This window comes from Pyrus communis, chromosome 16, assembly GCF_041283825.1.
Source record: "Pyrus communis isolate YQ-2024b chromosome 16, ASM4128382v1, whole genome shotgun sequence".
NCBI lineage: Eukaryota > Viridiplantae > Streptophyta > Magnoliopsida > Rosales > Rosaceae > Pyrus > Pyrus communis.
Genome location: NC_142580.1, coordinates 5,151,666 through 5,171,859, shown reverse-complemented (window position 1 = coordinate 5,171,859; position 20,194 = coordinate 5,151,666). Strand labels below are relative to the sequence as shown.

General features: G+C 36.0%; 1 protein-coding gene and 1 long non-coding RNA gene across 2 annotated transcripts; one reads left to right on the top strand and one right to left on the bottom strand.

Moving 5' to 3' along the window:
* The first annotated feature begins 10,220 nt into the window (after nucleotides 1-10,220).
* On the top strand, nucleotides 10,221-15,194 carry LOC137731163 (potassium transporter 6-like). Its single transcript, XM_088687447.1, has 8 exons — nucleotides 10,221-10,994; nucleotides 11,136-11,625; nucleotides 11,910-11,963; nucleotides 12,686-12,946; nucleotides 13,027-13,079; nucleotides 13,292-13,415; nucleotides 13,504-13,758; nucleotides 13,939-15,194. The coding sequence occupies exons 1-8, from the start codon at nucleotides 10,956-10,958 to the stop codon at nucleotides 14,970-14,972; spliced, it is 2,310 nt and encodes a 769-aa protein (XP_088543573.1). The 5' UTR covers nucleotides 10,221-10,955; the 3' UTR covers nucleotides 14,973-15,194.
* A 3,475-nt stretch (nucleotides 15,195-18,669) lies between these two features.
* Nucleotides 18,670-19,733, bottom strand: LOC148689855 (uncharacterized). Its single transcript, XR_015957647.1, has 2 exons — nucleotides 19,075-19,733; nucleotides 18,670-19,000 (listed from the first exon to the last, which is right to left on the bottom strand). It is a non-coding gene; the product is annotated as an uncharacterized LOC148689855 (long non-coding RNA).
* Nucleotides 19,734-20,194: the final 461 nt, after the last annotated feature.

The following is a 20,194-nucleotide window of genomic DNA, read 5'->3' as shown; positions in this document are numbered from 1 at the left end:
TTAGATTGGAGAGCATGTCCTAAAACGTGACGAAAGCACACTAGAGAGACTTCAGATACTTAAAATTGTTTTCTTGTTGGTTTAATTTTCATCAGAAATTCCTGAAAACTAATTTTCTGAACTGAAATCCTTGAAAACTGTAAAGAATTATTGGCTGCACAAACTAATGTGATGCTGGTTACACATCAAACTCGTGAGTTTAATAAAATTTTCAAATGAGATACAAGTAAAGCATTGCAAATAAGATAGTTACGCATACAAATTTTTCAGACAAGCTTCTAGAAGGTAGACTTTGACAATGACTTTGTGAAAATATCGGTAAAGTTGTCTGGGTTCAGTTTGCTTAACTTCAATCTCCTAACGCTCTAATGATGTTATGTAGAGGCAATATGCTTAGCATTGACTTCGTTGATGTACCATGTTTTGGTATGGTTGATACATACGGCATAGTTTTTATGGATCGTCGTTAGGACTCAACCATGGATGAAAAACTACAAGTACTTCGGATAATCTCAATAAGAGCTCTCAACCATGTCTCTCACGTGTAGTGTAGTAAGGTGGGGTGAGTCTTGGAATAATTCAAAGATTTTGCAACTAAAGTCTATATTGTGAACCTCCAACATATACAGTATCTCTAACGGTGAAGACATAACTATTTGGGAACGTACCTAGTGTGGGTTTAATAAGTGCGGTAGTGTAACAAACAAGGCGAGCATCATTATAAAGATCATGGGGGTTGGATTGGTTTGGAATGCTTAGGGATAATATAATTAAATGATATTAAATAAGGAAAACTAATGAAAATTGATTAAAAATTTTGAGTTTTAACGATAAAGACAAAATTAAGGGTAAAATGAATAGTATTGTAATTGACTTTTTAGTGTAAAAATATGATTTTTCGTTAAAATAAATAGTACTAAAAACTTTTCGTTAAAATTTTCCTATTAAATAATGACTAATCGTTTTAGTTTATTTGAGAACCGACAGGCTACTGTATCCATCGCCATCCATGGACCACAAACATCGACAAACCCTAGGGTTTCTTAGAGCTCGAAGTAGTTAATTAAACTACTACTGATTTATTAATTAGTGAGATCCGGTGCTTCCTAACATGGTTGAGATTAAGACAGAATTAGGTTACTTAATTTATTATACGCATGCTATGGTGAAGGTTAAATCAAGCTACCTAATCACCCAGGCTGAATTGTACTAATTTAATTAATTTGATTCATGCATATTTGCTGCATTTATAGCTTGAATTCTGGTTTTGATACCGACTCTTATTTTTTGTTAATCTCTCTCTCCTACTTAATACCTTGGGTTCCTCCCATGCAAATTAAAAATCCTAACTTCAAAATTCGTTGATATATAATAGTACTGTTATTGATTGTCACCTAATAAAGTAATTTGGATAACCACTTAGGTATGATAATAAATAAAATACTGTAACTTGTATATAAAAATGAGTTTTCAGTAGCTAAATGTTAAAGAATTTGTAGCTCAAGAAGTTACACGTATTTATCATTGGTTGAATTAAGATTTTCAAATGACAGGGTTATAATATCAATAAAAAAAACTTCATTTGTCTATTTCATCAAGCACTAGTATCCACCTACCCATTCCTGCCAACATATGTCAAAAACTTAAGCCAACATATGTCGACAAATACCATTATTTGTAGAGGCTTGTATAGAGTGGATGTAACATATTGTGGAGTAAAGACTGTCAAGGTTTGTCAACTAAGATATTTCATCGAGCACCTAGTATGCACAACAAAGTCGCACACAAGAAGAGAGAAGGAAAACAAAGATGATAAATAGAAGAAGTAGGCAGAGGAGATTGTAATTTAGTTTGTCTTAACTGTTTATAAGGTCAAATACAATACAAAAACAAATATATGTGAATTTTTTTTTAATTGCTATAATTAAAGGAAATCAATAAACCCATGCTAGCTCTGTTACTGTCAACAATTATTTTGTCTATGGCATACACATGTGCAAATTGGAACATCATTCATTCAAAGAAAAACTAATAAAAATAGCTTAAAAACTTTAAGTTTTAATCAAAATGACAAAAATGTGTTGTAAATGAATAGTACCAGCCACCAAGAATAAATTTTTAAAGTAAAAAAAATATCATTTTCGTTAAAAATAAATAATACTAAAAATATTTCGTTAAAACTCCCTTCATCCAAGTCGGTCATTTTGGCCGCAATTCTGAATCCTAGTCAACGAGGAAAAATCACAAATGAGGTCATGCTTGAACAATACGAAATTCAGTACATCAAATGATTTTTCAAGTTCAAGTTTCAAATAAAACTTTCCACCTTTGCGGCTTGCCTCATCATATTTTGTAGAATTGCACCAACAACAACAGTAGAAAAATATTCGAAGAAGATCCATACGACATGATGTCGTATTTACTCAACTGAAAACAAACGACCTGTCAACGCTTCCAAATGTTCACACAAATGTAAAAAAAACGTGAGCCATGCATGCGTTCTCAAATTCCAACCATGCATGAGTGGCAAGTGTAATTCATGCACGAGATGTGTCTAATTCATGCATCCGAACGCCCCTTCGAAAAGGAAAGGGATCCTTTTTGGATCTCTTTCACCGAATCCACAGATTCGAATCCTTAAAATTTAATCAAACGGCTAAAGTTATCATAACTTTTAAAAAAATCTCTTGTTTTTAACTGTTAGATCAAATTTTAAAGGTTCAGATTTATGGATTTGGTGGAAGGGGGAGGATCCCTTTCCTTTCAAAAATTCAAAAATACTACTCTCATCATCTATTTGTACAAATGATGGTACAACTTGATGGTAAATGTAGCATTATTCTTGAAAATTTCTCTCTTTTCTTTACAAAGTGGTGCTATTCACACTCTTTTTTAGTTCCTACACATTCATGTTACTTTTTATCGTTTGATCTTCTACAACTCATTTAATCTGACCGCCAAAATTGAAAACAATATATAAAAAATAAAAAAATATATATGGATAATATCAGCCTTCTAAAAAACAAAAAATTAGGTAAACCAAGCTGCAGTGTTGCATGCTCTGAAAAATGAGTGTGATTTTGCACTCTTCTTTTTAGATTTTGCATTTCTTTCTTTTTCAACCATTGAATATAACTTTGCCAAAAAGAGACCATTGAATTTAACACTTTAAATAAAAATTAAAGGAACAAAAGTCTGCAAAACAAAATGAAAAAGAAGAGTGTGGAAATTACCAACTTCACCAGAAGAAAGCAACTCATCCAACGACCATCCTTCAAAAAAAGCCAAAAAGGGTGATAAAGCAAAAGAAGAACCCTATTTGTTCACAATTTTAGAAAAAAAAAAAAAAAATCTTTTTAAGAAAATGCTATTTGCAATTCACCGATGATGTACACATGTAAATGACTATGTATCGTATAAAATGCAAATACATTTTCGTTTATCAACAGTTTATAGTCGTGTTCATATGCACGAAGAACGGTAATTGACTAGCAAACCTCTTGCTAGTTGTACATTTGGAGATATAGAGGTTAGATTGATAATGATGATAATGGTGTAAGGTAAAATCAAATTAAATGAGTCTTAACGGGTGCTCATTAATAACTCCACAGGTTGATTTGTCACCTCTAAGGTCATCTCCAACTGAAGGGTCTAGAGGGCCAGAGGGCCGAAAATAGTCCGAAAACGATCTCCAACCGAGGACCTAGCCAAAGGGCTCGTGGCCCCACGGGACAAAAAAGGGCCAACCAACTGGCCTAAATTAGCCAGCCAACCAGCCCCGGGCAGGGCTCCATTTTGAATCCCCAACGACTACCTGAAGTCAGTTACCATTAGTTTTTTAATTTTTTTTTTTTTTGGGCCAATTTTTTTTTTTTTTAATTCTAAAAAATTCTCATTTTTTCCTATAAATACCTAAACCATTCCTTCACCACTTCTCACAAATTTTTCACATTCCTACACCATTTCAATTGTGACGACCCGTCCCAAATTATTATATATTTTCTCCCCTAGTCTTTAAAGTGACGATATTATCCTCGTTGGCTTAGTGACGTGGATGTACATATGTAGTTTTAAATTATTTCCTCACCATCGTAATTAATCGTACTCGACATCACGAGCACTTCGACGCAAGTTAGGGCCGAATTGGATTCGTAACGAAAAGTTATGATTAATTGAATACGTAAACGAGTAAATCACAAACCAATTATATTAGCTCATATTACCTCTAAACCAATCAGATTTTGGGCTTTTATCTTTCTTTGAGCCAATTGGAACTCTATCTTTCTCTCACGGCGACCCAATCAGAAAATATTATTTTCTGATTCTGGCCAATCACACACACACACACACACACACACACACACACACACACACACACACACGTACACGTACACTCTCTCCCTCATTCTCGACTCTTCTCTTTTCTTCTTCCTTCTACACCCGAGACACCCCACACGCATAAACCACACCAAAACAATACAGATTGAACCTACAAAGATTACCATCGCACTCCTCACAAATTCACGAACCTAGCCATACCCTTAGGTTTCAGTTTTGGTGAGTTTTGATCGTCGACTCACGAGCTCCAATGCGATCCTGACGTGGTTTCGAGGTTTTAGGGTTTGGAAAGGTATCCACGCAACTTCCCTAACACTTTGGAGTAGTTTTGGAGTAAAGCGGACGTCGGTATAGGTGAGTTTGGAAAGTTGCAAAATTGGCCGGATTTTCCAAGGAATTTTCCGACCTTTTTTCGTAGGATTTTGAACTCATAATAGGTATGAATGTGTTCTACTCTTCAAGACCTTCAAATCCATATAAATTTCATGGATTTTGGTTGAGAAATGAAGTAGATATTAAGCTTTGAAAATTTTCTGGAAATCGGCAAACCAGAAGGCGGCCGGTGGCTGTGGACGGTGGAGACCGGCATGATCCACCAGTGAAGAAGAATATTTCGTCAAAGTTACGGAATATTCTAACAGCGTCACGTAACACCGTTAGAATTTAACGGAATATTCTGCTATTTTAATGGAATATTCCTAACGCCGTTAGGGTTTCCGTTCAGTGTGCCAGTTACTTGCCTACGCATGGCCGGCGTGTGTGGCCGTGTCTTAGCCGAAGCGTGAGGGCACGTCCGACATCCAAAAAAATTTCTAAAAATATGGGGATGTTCATGTTGTCGAGTATATCACGTTGGTTTATTCAAACACCCCATTTGAGCAACGTATGAGGAATTAATCCTAGGCTTTGTTTATGTGCTAATTAATTAACGTAAAAATAGTTGTATCGCATATAGGTGAGATGTACACCTAGGACGAGCGTGTATAAGCGAAGCTAGAAGGCTATGATCCTGCTACTTATCAGTAAGTGGGCATTTGTTTTATATATATATATATATATATATACAGTTTTAGAAACGTTTTTATATAGAACTATGATTTGCTTGCCATGTCGTAAATAAGTTACATTTTAAATATTGCATTATTACATTTGTGCATTGTATTGTGAGATGCTGCGGAGACTCAGGTAAACTTCAGGTGAGTATTATGTGATTGAATGGGTTGTATTGCATTGGTATGCACACATTTATTTAGAGCTCATCATGGCTGCACCCGTTATTAGTGCTCTTGCCCGGGGCTAGGGCCAGCCTTCACGTGATTGTTCACCTCCTGCACCGTATGTTCACCTTGAATACAAGTCTGGTGTCAGCCTGTCGTACAGACCACAATATGTGGTTCCGACTCGTAGGTGGCCGACGAATTATCGCACAGCCTTCACGTGATCGTAACACTTGAGCGTACATAATTATACCCAGCCTGTCATACAGGTCACACTAGGTGACTCCGACTCGTGTGCTAGCCTAGATTGATGAGCTACAGGTCACGTTAGGTGACTCCGACTGGCGTACTATTTTATATTGGTTTCACACCTGGCTTACATTTATTATTGCTAAGATATTATGACATGACATACTTCAGTTTTTGCCACTCTTGTTCATTGATTTTCATACCTACATAATAGTATCTTCTAGAAACTATTCGGGTTTTACGGAAAGGGGTTATTATGTTCATGAAGATAAATACATTTTCAAACGCTTTGTTTTTGCCCACTCACCCTTCTGTTTTAAGCCCCTCCAAGTTCTAGGTAGCTGTTCATCTTTGGTGGCTCACAAGGACTACACGGCGGTTCTAACGTTTCCATAAATAAAAGTAGGGATCTTCTCCCTATTTGTATAATTAGTACTTAGTTAGTTCGACTGCACTTTTGTTTTACCTATGCTCTGAAATGCGTGTATCTTATACTTGATCACTTTCACACTCTTACATATTATCTCTAGTTAAATAAGTTTAGTTTTGGTTTTTATTTATTCGCATTTTCTTATTATTATCACTTCTGTTGCGCACTTGGTTACGTCACCCTCATGTGATGGCCAGCACGTCTCGACTCCGGTCGGGGTGTGTCATCAATTCTCATATTTTCTTACCTTTTCCAAAAATATTTCCTTCAATTTTTTCTATAATTTTCAAATAGCCTCGTCTATAATGAAAGGTAGGGGTTGGACCCGAAAAGAAGATAAAGCTCTTTAGAAGGCTTATAGATGGGTGTTGGAAGATAGTGTGAGGGGAAATTCTCAAACAAGGGCAGGTGTTTGGACTCGTGTGTCCAAAAAATACTTAGAGTTCTACGAAGGCACCACTCCACCAAATACCCGAAACCACAAGAGTTGTTCTTCAAGATGGAAGAAACATCTTCTGCCAAGTTTGAACAAGTGACATCAAGTATTGTTAGCAGCCGCAAGTAGACATGAAAGCAGCGCTAATTACTATGACGAAGTAAGTGTTTACACAATTTATTTTAAATATTTAATTATATTACATTTAATTTCATAAATTAATTTCCTTTAATTTTTGTAATTATATTTTCTAGGTACGCCAAGCGGATGAATTGTATATGGAGGGCAGCTTGAAACCCTTTCAGTTTCACGATTGTTGGGAAATTTGTAAAGGGTGGGTGTTATTTGAAGATCCACCTCAACATCAAGTGCCAGTGTTCGAAATTGCATCCTCAGCTATAGATATGGATGAAGATGGCTCTCCTACCATTCAACAAATAAGGGTAGAAAATCCGTCTTCAGGTGAAGATTCCATACCTAAGGTTATGGGACGAAACAAGGCCCGAAGGTTGAAGGAAAATAGTAAGGCAAATGATGATTACGTCGCTCAACAGGAAGTGGCGGCCTCATTGCGATTAATGGCGGAGCAAAATGCCATTATTGCGGAAGATAGGAATCGTAGGCATAAAGAACGGGCCAAACAAATACAAGAAGAGATAGATGATAAGAATATGGAAATGAACACTTCGAATTACACTCCAATGAGTAAGGCTTATTTCGATAGAAAATATATATATATTATGACCCGGCAAGCAGTTGTTTACCTCTTACTATACTCATACAATAGCGGATGATGAAAATGATGTTGATTATGGATATTAAATTTACGTTGTTGTAGTTTTTAAATTTAAATAATAAATTATGTTTGGCCCTTAGTTGGAGACGGTTTTTTGTGACAGAACTAAAACGAGTCTTATGGCCCTTTGGCCCTCAGTTGGAGATGGTAAGAAATATGGCTTTGTACTGTTCATTAAAATATTAATTTCTTGGAGGATTAAATAGCTAAAACGAACCATCTGACCAGCCTTCAGTTAGAAATGACCTAACTTTATCAAAGGAACCCTCTGGATTATTGTAGTTTATAGTTAATTATACTATTAATCCCCCGTTGTAGATGCAGTCCTACTTCGACAAAGTGTACCATTATTTCCTATCCTGGGCTAATTTGGTTTCTAGACGCTTCCATTGTGTGTGCCTGGTTAAAAGCTTGCCGACTGACACAACACACATTAATTCTTGTCAACGTCCATAGAATTGTCTAGAAAAAGAGTACAGACAAAGGAAACCACACTCCATAAGCTAACTAATGTTTAATTAATTAAGTTACTTGCATGGAAAACTCCACACTCTAACAAACCCCACCCCTCAAAAAACAAACAATCCTGCTTAATTTGAAGTTTTCTCTTGTTTGCATGGTACTCTCCCTTATTCTCAGATTGAAAGTTCCGACAAAATTTTAACGCGGCATTTGCTTGTGCACCCTATTCTTATGTATACGATTTTGTTTCCATCATAAACGAATATTAATCACCTTCAAAAAGAGTTGACCGTAAGTTGCCTTCTGGATGTATAAGTTCATTGCTTACAAATTAATATGATAAAAAACTAAGATTATCGTGAATAGGTAAAATTAATGCAATATATAACGCGGTGGCGTTGACATTGGTTCTAAAGCAACGTGTTTGTGGTGAGTAATTATTATTTTGTTCTAATACTTGGCAATAGATCAATGAACAACAATTGTCCATGTCATGTCACCAAACCTTCTAAATTTCTTTCCTCGTTAAAAGCTTAGAGTTACCCTTAAAAACCACTTGGGCAAATAAGCCAGCCAATAAAGTTCCAACAAAGTTGTTGCAGTGACAGCAATCCCTTTTAATTTGGTAGTTATCAGCGAATTAGTCAATCGAGCTAGTGGCAGAATTGTTTCTCTCAATCATCAATTTCAACTTTAATTTTTGTGGTAGGAGGGAAAGACAATTAAAGCACCTCCCAAATGGAGGCAGAAATATTCCGTGTAAGATTCCGAGTGGTAGGAAATTAGGAATGTTCCTTGTTAACACACCTTGCCCTTGCTTATTAGTGATAACCTATCAAACACTACACGTACGTGTTGAGTTCTAGTCAAAATCCAACTTCAAATTTGTTGGCTTTTCAAATAATCACACACCAAAGGCTCAAAAGCTGCCTGCTTTTTCCATTATTTATCAATTTATTATGGAGTAGCGTTTTTTCTCTTTCTAACAGATTTTTTTAATATACCTAAAATACAGAGGAATACAATATATGTCATTATACAAGTAAAGATAAAAAAAATTCAAGTGTCCCTCTATTATATAATGACATATGATGTATATATCGTGTTCTGGGAATTCTGAAAAATCTCGCATCTCCTCTCCTCCAAATCCCATCTCCTCCCATTTCTTTCTCTCTTATTTTTCTTTTTGTCTCTCTTTATAAGAAAATGCAAAAACAAAATATTACGTAATTTAATCGTTATCGTTTAAATAAAAATAACTAAAAAATACCTACTCCATTTATTATTGAGCTTCAACTTTCTGAACCCACCACAAAAATTGCGTACGAGATTTGAAGTCGTGAGAGAATTAGAGAGATGATAAAATCCCAAAATTATGAGCCAATTAAAAAACTTTTCAACTAAAAATATCAAGATAGTCAAAATTCATATGCGGTGGCTGCCAAAAGAAGTAGACAAATTGTATTCCGTAAAGTAAGTAACTAATGTACTTGGCATTCACACAAAGATCACAAGACATTAACAATGAACAAATGCTGAAACATTTGGTTCTCCCCACAAATGGAAAATAATAATATGTTCTTCCTTTTTGATTTTTTTTTTTATATCATAAAGCTTCCAAAAGATTTGGTTCACTTAGTTCCATTTTTAGAAAAACAAATTTCTTATCCATTCTCATGCGTTATTATAAGAAAGGAAATTCAAATTTAATTGCAAAGAAGCGAACATATTATCTTGATTATTTACCTTAACCAATAACCGTCATTGTTACGTCTAATTTATGAAACGGGGATATTCTCACACAAACTTTCTCGTTTCATTTTTGCACCTCTTTTTTAACATGCAATTTATTAGGTAATTAGAACCGTGTAAAAACTTTGTCATGATTTAAAGATTAACTATGCAAAAAAAAAAAAAATGTATTATAAATTTTAACTGTTTGATTAATGTTCTCATAATATCAGTCTTTAAGTGAAAAACATGATTCATCTATATAATGAATAACCGTTAAATAATTAAATATTTTCAGATTTAATTAATTTTTGCATAAATAATCTTTAATATTTAATCAAAAAAATCGTCATGCAACAATGCAACAGAGTAAAAAAGAGAGCTGGAAAAGTAAAATAAGAAAATATCCATATGTGATGGTTGCTATGATTGCCCTTTATAGAAGATCAGATTGGAACACGTAAATAATTACTTTGCGAAATTCATTTTAATGCGCTATTGAGCTGACGCTGACCGAGAAGTGTCAGTTATATATCTTTCCACGGTGCCATTTCTGAGTCAAACCACCTGCAATTTAGAAAAAAAAAGCATTGGATTTGTAAAAAAACCCCATCACAACTCCTAACTTTTCTGCTGGAAATCGGAAGAAACTGCCACTTCGACACTCTCTCCGTCTCAACAGCCACCAAGCGGTCTTTAAATTACTTCCCCAAAGAAAACGCAGAAATCCACCAACTTCACCAACAAATAATACAAAAACAAGTCAGTCTCCCTCCCTCTCAATCTCTCTCTCTCTCTCCCTCCTCCCAGATATAAGCTTAAAGCCAAATACTCTAATTTTTTTAACGGACACCACCGTCTTTGTTCTCCATTTTCTGGTTGTTCACCTGCTGTCTACATTTCCCTCTTTACTTTTTGTTATCTTTCAACTCTTATTAAATCTAAAAAGACAATCTTTCTCTGTTGCCCTCGTTGATTACAAACCAATTTTCGTGTTCCTCTAACGCTCCTTTTTTTTTACTCTCTGTTTTCCAAACCCATTTCTGGGGAGGCGTTTTCTGCAGAAACTGCTTGTTTTTGCTGAGTTTTTTCTTCTGTTTATGTGGGTTTCTTTTTCCGAGATTGGGAATCAAATTAAACAGTCCATTTCATCTTTTAGCAATTTAATGAACACCAAAAGAAAGTGACTTTTCTCTGCATATAAACTCGGGGAGGCTGTTTTTGCTAAATGGGTTTCGTTTTCTCTCTCCAATCTGAAGCAATACTGGTTCTACTCGATCACTGAGTCGACCCGCCATGGATCTGGAAACTGGGGTTTATCAGAACCATATAAAGGTACAGTGTTTTTCTGTATTTTCACATTGAGTAAAACGGTAAAACCCAATTGAATTTTGTGATCAAATTGTTGTCTGTCTTTACATTGAAGGAAACCCAATTGAGTTTTGTGACCAAATTGCTTTATTTTTTGTGTTGCAGAAAGCGTCATGGAGGACAATTCTGACTCTGGCTTACCAGAGCCTCGGCGTCGTCTATGGCGATTTAAGCACTTCGCCTCTGTACGTTTACAAAAGCACATTTGCTGAAGATATCAAGCAGTCAGAGACCAACGAAGAAATCTTCGGCGTCTTGTCCTTCGTCTTCTGGACTCTCACTCTCGTCCCCCTTCTCAAATACGTGTTTATTGTGCTCAAAGCCGACGACAATGGCGAGGGAGGAACATTCGCCTTGTACTCGCTGCTGTGTCGACACGCCCGAGTCAGCTCGCTGCCCAACTGCCAGTCCGCCGACGAGGAGCTCTCCGATTACAAGAAGGAACGCGCCGGCACGGCGCTGCAGTCGAGCTTCGGGGCGAGGTTGAAATCGACGTTGGAGAGGCACAGGGTACTGCAAAGATTTTTGCTTGTTCTTGCTTTGATTGGAACTTGCATGGTGATTGGTGACGGTGTTCTCACACCAGCTCTTTCTGGTAATTTTGGATTTTAATTTGGAAAATTGACCAAAATGATCGTTTTTTCAAATCCAAATTGCTAAAATGATCAGCTTTACAGTGTGTCATCGGTATCTGATCGCTATATCGTTAATCGTGGATATTTAATCTTGATCAATTCTACAGTTATAATTTGATTTCTGACCATTTTAGCCAATTTCCCTTTTAATTTTGTGCTTTTGGGTTTTTTTTATTTTTTATTGGAAAGTTGGAATTTTTTGTGTTTTTAGAGACTAACTTGAATTTGGTTTAAATTGGTGCAGTATTTTCTGCGGTTTCAGGGCTGGAATTTTCCATGTCCGAAAAGCATCATAAATGTAAGATGCTTAACTTCTTTTCCCATTCAGTTTTCGAGCTTTAGCAGTTGTTAAGAGCTTGGATATAAGTAGAGATCTGTTATTAGTATACTTTTTCCTTTGAATTTCTGGAATTGAAGGTATATAAATCAATCCAGTTTGTTCCAACTCGGATTTCCTAAGAGTTAAATTGAATAACTGAGTTTTGCACCTTAATACACCAACCATTTACCTCTTTCCGGAACTCCACAGTGTATCTCATCCTTACCAATCATAATTTCCTTGTATTTCAAGCTAATCGTGATCATATCCTTACTTTAGTTGTATGGAATTTTCTAGTTGTCATCCCTCGATTGCCTATAATGCTATTCTCCTTAAGTCATTGCAGATGCTTCTCAAGTCTGAAGTGGCACCTTTAGACTTGGATGTTGTGTTATTAGCACTTCCAGTACAGTAAATTTTCAAAGATCCAAGTAGTACTCGCATAGGTTAACAAATCATCATCGTTCTTGCCTTCTTGGTCAACTAAAATATCTGCGAAATTTTTGGATTACAGGTGTTGGAATATTATTTTTCAGAAGAAATGTATTGTCCTGTTGTTGGTCTTTAACTTGATAAGGTTTTTTTCTTAAATTGTCCGCCCTCCATAGATCTCATCGTGTAATTGAGTGGACAATTTGATTTTACTCTATCAATGCTTTGCCTTTATACTTCCTCCTGAAATTGTGATAATCTTTTTGCAGACGTAGAAGTTCCAATTGCATGCCTCATTTTGATAGGCCTGTTTGCACTTCAACATTATGGAACTCACAGGGTCGGGTTCTTGTTTGCTCCTATAGTTCTGACATGGCTTCTATGCATCAGTGCAATCGGTGTTTATAATATATTTCACTTCAATCCGAGTGTGTACAAAGCTCTTTCTCCATACCATATGTACAAATTTTTAAGGAAAACTCAGAAAGGGGGCTGGATGTCCCTCGGCGGAATTTTATTGTGTATAACAGGTAAGTATGCATATATAGGATTGACTTACGTCGCAAGCAAAATGGTTTACTTGTTTCTCTAATACACAAAACTTTTTCAGGTTCAGAAGCCATGTTTGCTGATCTTGGACACTTTTCACAATTGTCAATTCAGGTATATATTTAGAAATCACAAACTGCAATTCAGTTTGATTATATTATTTTTGCATGGCTTGTTATAGTATCCGGAAAGCATTCATACGGCAGTATTGATAATGATTGTATAAATTTGATTCGGCACTTCAGTAGTAAAACTTCAGCACACATTCTGCCCTTATTCAGTCTCAAAACAATCGCTTTGCCTGATAAATATTCACGTTTTTGCAGATTGCTTTCACCTCTTTGGTTTATCCAGCTTTGGTTCTAGCATATATGGGACAGGCTGCGTATATATCTTCACACCACAATGTTGGGAAGAATTCTCCGATTGGATTTTATCCATCTGTACCAGGTAGATTGCTTGATTTGTTTAGCAAGAAGTTTCTAGGTTTCAAAGATATGCAACTTCTTGGCTAATCTAGCAACCCCGCCCTCCTCAGAAAAATTGAGATGGCCCGTCCTGGTAATAGCTGTACTCGCTGCCGTAGTAGGAAGCCAGGCCATCATCACTGGAACTTTCTCAATCATCAAGCAATGTTCTGCTCTGGATTGCTTCCCAAGAGTCAAAATAGTCCATACATCATCCAAAATTCATGGTCAAATTTATATCCCGGAAGTCAATTGGATCTTGATGGTGTTGTGTTTGGCTGTTACTATTGGTTTCAGAGACACAAAGCGCATGGGTAATGCTTCAGGTATGACATTGTTCACAAATTTGTAAACCCATTAATGTTCGATATTTCATTTTAGAAATTAGTAAACCCTAAAACCCTAATGCTTCTGCATGCATTGGCTGGATTTTAACATTTAGTTATCCCTTATGTGTTGACGCTTTCGTGTGAAAGTTAATTAAACTAAAGATTTATTTCGAACAGGTTTTGCAGTTATCTCGGTGATGCTGGTCACCACGTGCTTAATGTCCCTTGTTATCGTCCTATGCTGGCAGCAGAGTGTCTTTGTTGCAATTGGCTTTGTGGCCTTTTTCGGCACAATTGAAGCTCTTTACTTCTCGGCTTCTCTTGTAAAGTTTCCTGATGGAGCCTGGTTTCCCGTTGCTCTTGCTTTCTGTTTTTTCTTGGTCATGTATGTTTGGCATTACGGCACGATCAAAAAGTACAATTTTGAAGTCCAAAACAAGGTCTCCGTTAACTGGCTGCTTAGCCTTGGTCCCAGCCTTGGCTTTGTACGTGTCCGTGGGATTGGCCTCATACACACCGATCTTGTATCTGGAATTCCGGCAATCTTCTCCCACTTTGTCACCAACCTTCCGGCCTTCCACCAGGTCCTAGTTTTCCTCTGTATCAAATCCGTCCCAGTCCCCCATGTTAGACCTGAGGAACGGTTTCTAGTGGGCCAAATTGGCCCTAAAGACTACCGGCTCTACAGGTGCATTGTGAGATATGGATATCGCGACATCCACAAAGATGACATGGAATTTGAGAACGATCTTATGTGTAGCATAGCAGAGTTCATACGCTCAGGAAGCACCGAATCCAGTCTTTCAATTGAAGACGCGGGGAAGGAAGATGATAAAATGACGGTAGTTGGCACACGTTCCACTCATGCAGATGGAATTCAGATGAGCGAGGACAGTCCAAACGTAGAAATGAGCCCATCACCGCCAGTTGCCCAACGAAGGAAGAAGGTAAGATTCATTGTCCCGGAGAGTCCAAAGATCAACACCGGCGTAAGGGAGGAACTGCGGGAGCTAATGGAAGCTAGGGAAGCTGGAATAGCTTACATACTTGGAAACACATACATGAATGCAAAGAAAGGATCTAGTTTGATGAGAAGGATTGCGATCGACTATGGATATGAATTCTTGAGAAGGAACAGCAGGACATCCAGCCACGCATTCAGTGTACCGCACGCGTCTACGCTGGAGGTAGGGATGATCTACCATGTATGATTCGGATCGTACGAGGAATTTATAGTGTAAATTCAACATCTTGTAACGTTGTGCAGTAGCTACAGCTGACAGTAGATGCAAAAGATACCCAGAAATTGAGTCATTTTCTTGGTGCAGGGTCTTGTTCGTCATCCTCCATTTTGGTTTTGTGATGTGGGAGGATGAACTGGTTATTTTTTTTGGTCTCAGATAAAATAGATACCCAAATTTCTTACACTATAATCTCTCTTGTTTGTCTTCGTTCGAGCGACATTCTAATATGTTTTGAACCAGTAAAATGGGGTTCGAACTTGAGTGCAAAAGGATGAGCATACTATAGTCAATTTTGCCACAACCGCATATATGTGGGATGCTGAATTTAGGTGGTTACATTTCAATTCTAAAGATCTGTTGTACGCCACTGTATCTAAATCTCTTATCACATGACCAATCACATAATCGGAAATAAACACGTACTTGTATGCAATTGTTGACACTCGAGAATCTCTTCCATCTTGTCTATAAACTATAAAGATCGCCGAAGGAAAATATTTAGAGGAATGCCTTGTTATGAATACGTTGGGCCAATTTGTGGGCCATTTATAAGCAGGCCTGTTCGTATTGCACATTTAATGGGTAGAGTCTTGAAGCACTTGCAAACTCTTTTCGCTTAGGCCTAGTGGAAAATGGAAACCCACAACATTTGAAGTTGTAGGTGGGCCTGTGCTCCAGTAGAGGATGCTTTTTGGAGAGTTAAACAAAAGTTGTTCGAAGAATACAAGAATCTCATGCCGAAAAATCAATCAAATTAAAATATATCTTATATTAAGACGTTCAACATTTAATTATAGTGAGGTATTTTGTGATAAATTTTTTAGAATTATCTTTATGTGTAAGTAATAAGATGAAAAGTTGAAGGACAGTATCTGTGTGGCTCATTGCTCTTGAATCTTGACATAGGTGTGAGTAGTGGAATGGGGAATCGCTTGGTTATTCATTTTTATTTTGTTTTTGTGGAAAATAGAAATACGAGACCAATCTAACAAAATTGAACTAGTGAACCGAGAAAACTAGTCAAACTGGAGTGAACTGATCAGTCTAAATTGGTTATGACTCCAATAGAGTTAATTCAACCATATACAAGCACATGCAAGCTTTCTTATTTCTTAGGTGCATGATTCATACTTTTAACATGTGCTTTCTTGTGTGACGAGTTTTCAAGCTAAACACTCGGACAACACATATTAAGTGATGGAAGTTTATTGAATACGCATATTAATCGATCAGTCAAGATAAATCTTATTACTACCACACTTCAAATACGCATAAAATACTTTCGCACATTAAATAATAAAAAATAGAAAAATATTGTGGATAAAGCAATCACACAACTCATAGCTCACTCTTAACAACAGAGGATTCTTGCTGGATTCTCATTGTGGGATCATCGGGATACTCCAATTACATTCGTTTATGTATTGTTTACATTCAATTTTAGATAAAAAATTTACAATAATTTATAACCGCATGATGTACGATAAACAAATATAATTAGAAGATTCACAGAATCCTCACAAAGACAATCCGCGCGAGAATCCTTTCTCACTCTTAACTACCCCAATTTATTATTTTCATTAAATAAAAATGTTGCACTATCCGACACCATAAAAAATAGATAATATATATTTTTTAAAATATTTAAAGCCTCACATACAGGTATTTTAACATATATTTAATATTAAAAAATAAATAACAAATCTTCTTCCCACCCCACCCTCTCTCTCGCCCTCCCTCTCTCCTTAAAAACAAAACTAAAAATGTTCATATACACAATGTATTGGTAGATGCCAGTATAAACAAAAGTATTCAAGAAAACGAAAAATTCAGTTATTGATTTAGTGTAATGCTATCCACACATTCATTTACAAACGTCTATAAATTTTCAATCGTCGAATTGAATGAAGTAGATAACAGAAATTAAGAAAGAGTGGGTGGATAATGTTTTTGGAGTTGGATAGCGTGAAAAACACATCTAAAACATCATAGCATATGGGGTACTCTGGACTCCACAAGAGCTGAAACTCACGCCCATCACCTTATTTATCATTGTTAAATAAATTTATTTTTAAAATCCAATTAATGAACATATACAAATACAATGGTCTAACATTATCTTAAAAAAAATAGAAAAATTAACGAAAAGTCTTATGTACTATTTAATTTTAATGAAAAATGACAAATAAATATGTAAGTAAATAGTATAAAAAAAAATCAAATGTCTTTTTTGGTTAAAAATAAACAGTTCCAAAATTATTTTGTTAAAACTCTCTAAAAAAATTGCACCCGCCTTTAAAATCTCACTGCGTGTAGATAAACCCGAGCCCACAGAGAGTTCCACTTGTTTGACTTATATCTCACGTGACGGACGCATTTCTCGAGCGTGCTCCCTGTCGGTTTCGGGTGTTGGGCGACGTGGACGACTGACACGGGACGGTGGTGGTGGGATGATGGCGGTGGGTCCCGTCCGCGTTAGGTCGTCGTGGTGGCCCCTCGCTGGGGACAGTTTTGAGTGCTCCACGTGTCGATGGGGTCCGTACTGGGACGAGGAAAATTGTAAGTGGGGGTAAATGTTGGGGAACATCCCTGTCTGCTTGATTTTATCTACTTCGAGGCTAGGCCATTAAAAAACAACACCTCGTCTTTAGTATAATTACGTGCATGCCATTGTTCTTTTTTGGGGGGAAAATTTGACCTAAAATAGTTAAAATTGTGAGACATTTTTCTTTTCCAAAAGGGGTGTGATATTCACACATCTTATTTTACTTCTCATACATTTTTTTAATTTTCGCCCTTCAGATCGGATGAATTGAAGAAGATCATCAGACATAAATTATCAAGAGGTGTGTGAAAAGTAAAATAGGATGTGTGGATAGCACACCCCTTCCACCTGAAAGGGAAGTATATGGTAACCTTTTAAGACTCTAGAATATGATGATGTGATCTAATTAAGATTGGGTGTCCTTATCTATGTTTTTATACTATTTATTACATTGACGTATTTTTTTTGATAAAATATTTGGTATTTAGAAGATGACTGCAGTATAAACTTTCTTAACTTATGAGAAAAGAGACTTGAATTTGAGTTCAAAGAGACAAAAATGTTACTAAAATCAAAGTAATCTAACACCACAAATATCATTTTAAACAAGTTTCCACAATTGTGCTCATATTATTTAACGGTATTATATGTTTGCTTATACAAAAATATATGCGTATGAAACTCCTTTTCTATGATCTAAAAGGAACATTAAAATATAATTATTGGTGTTTATAGCACATAAAACTAACTTACATTAGAGAGATAATAATTCATATATTGGCAGTGCGTGATTTATATCTTACACGATAATTCATGATTGACTTATTATATGGTCATTGACCAGTATCTTTTTTTCCTAATTTTTTTTTACTATTATAAAAGGAGATGAGAGAGTTCGAGACTATTAGATAATTTAGAAGAGAATGAGTTTTAAACTGGGACATATAAATAAAAACTCAACACCCTACCCACTAGAATATTAAGTTTAAACCACAAGCAAAAGCAAAAGTAAAAATAATTCGCCGTCTGTTGGAATCTAACCCACTCATTTAAGGTATCTCATTGCATGCAAATTCTCCAGTATCATAATGCTTACTTAAAATGAAAAAAAATCACCAATAAAAATAAAGCCTAATCGGATAAATAATCATGATGATGATAAAGTAATTGGAAGATAACTTCTATATTACAAAAAAAAACAAAAAACAAAAAAACAAAGATTTAAATCATGGTGCTGTAGTCCGTTAGCAAATTTAGTACAAAAGTGATTTTTCTGTTAAATGTCCGTTAAATGCAAGGATAAAAATGTACTTTAACATATGTAGACCGTCTTCTTCCCCGTCTATCTACCACGTTTGTAATTTGCATTTTCTGTCTTCCATTTCGGGATGTTGTACTATGCATTATCAACACCTTCTTCCCCAAAACAAAATATCCTGCAAAACCACAACTATCAACACAAAACCCACTTTAGAATTTCAATCAAAACCCATAATTTAAACAAAAATCAACTAAAGTTTTCACCTTTTTGTAAGTGGGTCTGAAGAGCCTGTCAATAAAAGCAACCACAAACAAGTCAAAGAGCCATGGAGCCACGCCAAGGGTGGCCCAAAAATATGACAGGGCGCTCAAAATCAAAACAGCACCAGGGGTCGTGAGCATCAAGTCATCGGATTTGGGAACCAGTGCTTCTATATATGATGTCGCCGCACTCCATCACCGTGCATAGCAGCCCCAATCCCACACCCAGAAATACGTTGTGGATGGCGTGGATCAACTCGCTGGCGCCGGATGCGAACACTAGCAGCGTTTTGGAGTTTGAAATTGTAATTCTGGATGAACTAGGTAGCTGGGATTCGAATGAGGGTTTGATTTTGAGTTTTCTGCTGAGAAATGGAGAGGTGGGTTTTGATTGGTGAGGACGGAGCTAAGCCACTCCGATGAAGGGATCCATGTGCTAGTCCAATTGAAGAAATCCATGTGCTTGCTCATGTGCAAGATGCAAAATACAGCATCTCGAAATGGAAGAAGGTGAAATTACATTTTTATCCTGTATTCAATGGACATTATTTTGCACTAAATTTATTAACATAGTAACATCATATCACAAGGCTTATGTTCCGATTACTTTAGCACCACGATGATCATTTATTCGATTAGGCTTAAAAAATAAAGAAGTTTTAATAGAATATTTCTAGTACTGTTTATTTTTAACAACAAAAAATAATTTTACTTTAAAAAGTCATTGTTAGTATTATTCATCTACAATACTTTTTTATCCTTTTTATTAAAACTCAAAATTTTCAAAATTTTTTATTTTTATTTTTTAGTTTTTCTTAAAAATAATACCTAATCCCGTTAAAAGTGAAGAGGGTAACGGTAATTTGGTAAAAGCGTGGGTCATGGTCCCATTTTAACCTTATCCTCAAGCGAAATCCCAGCTGTGAAAGTGGTGTAGTAGTGTCCGCCAGGTCACGCACGCAAAAAGCATTAAGTTAATCAAAATTAAAAGGGAGTATTTTCGCTTACCATCCTTTAGCATGGTGTATGCTTACTATTCTATTTATCACTATTAGATAAGTTTAAATTTCAAGATTCGTGTAATAAATAAGCACAAATATCAAAATTCAAATTCATCTAATGA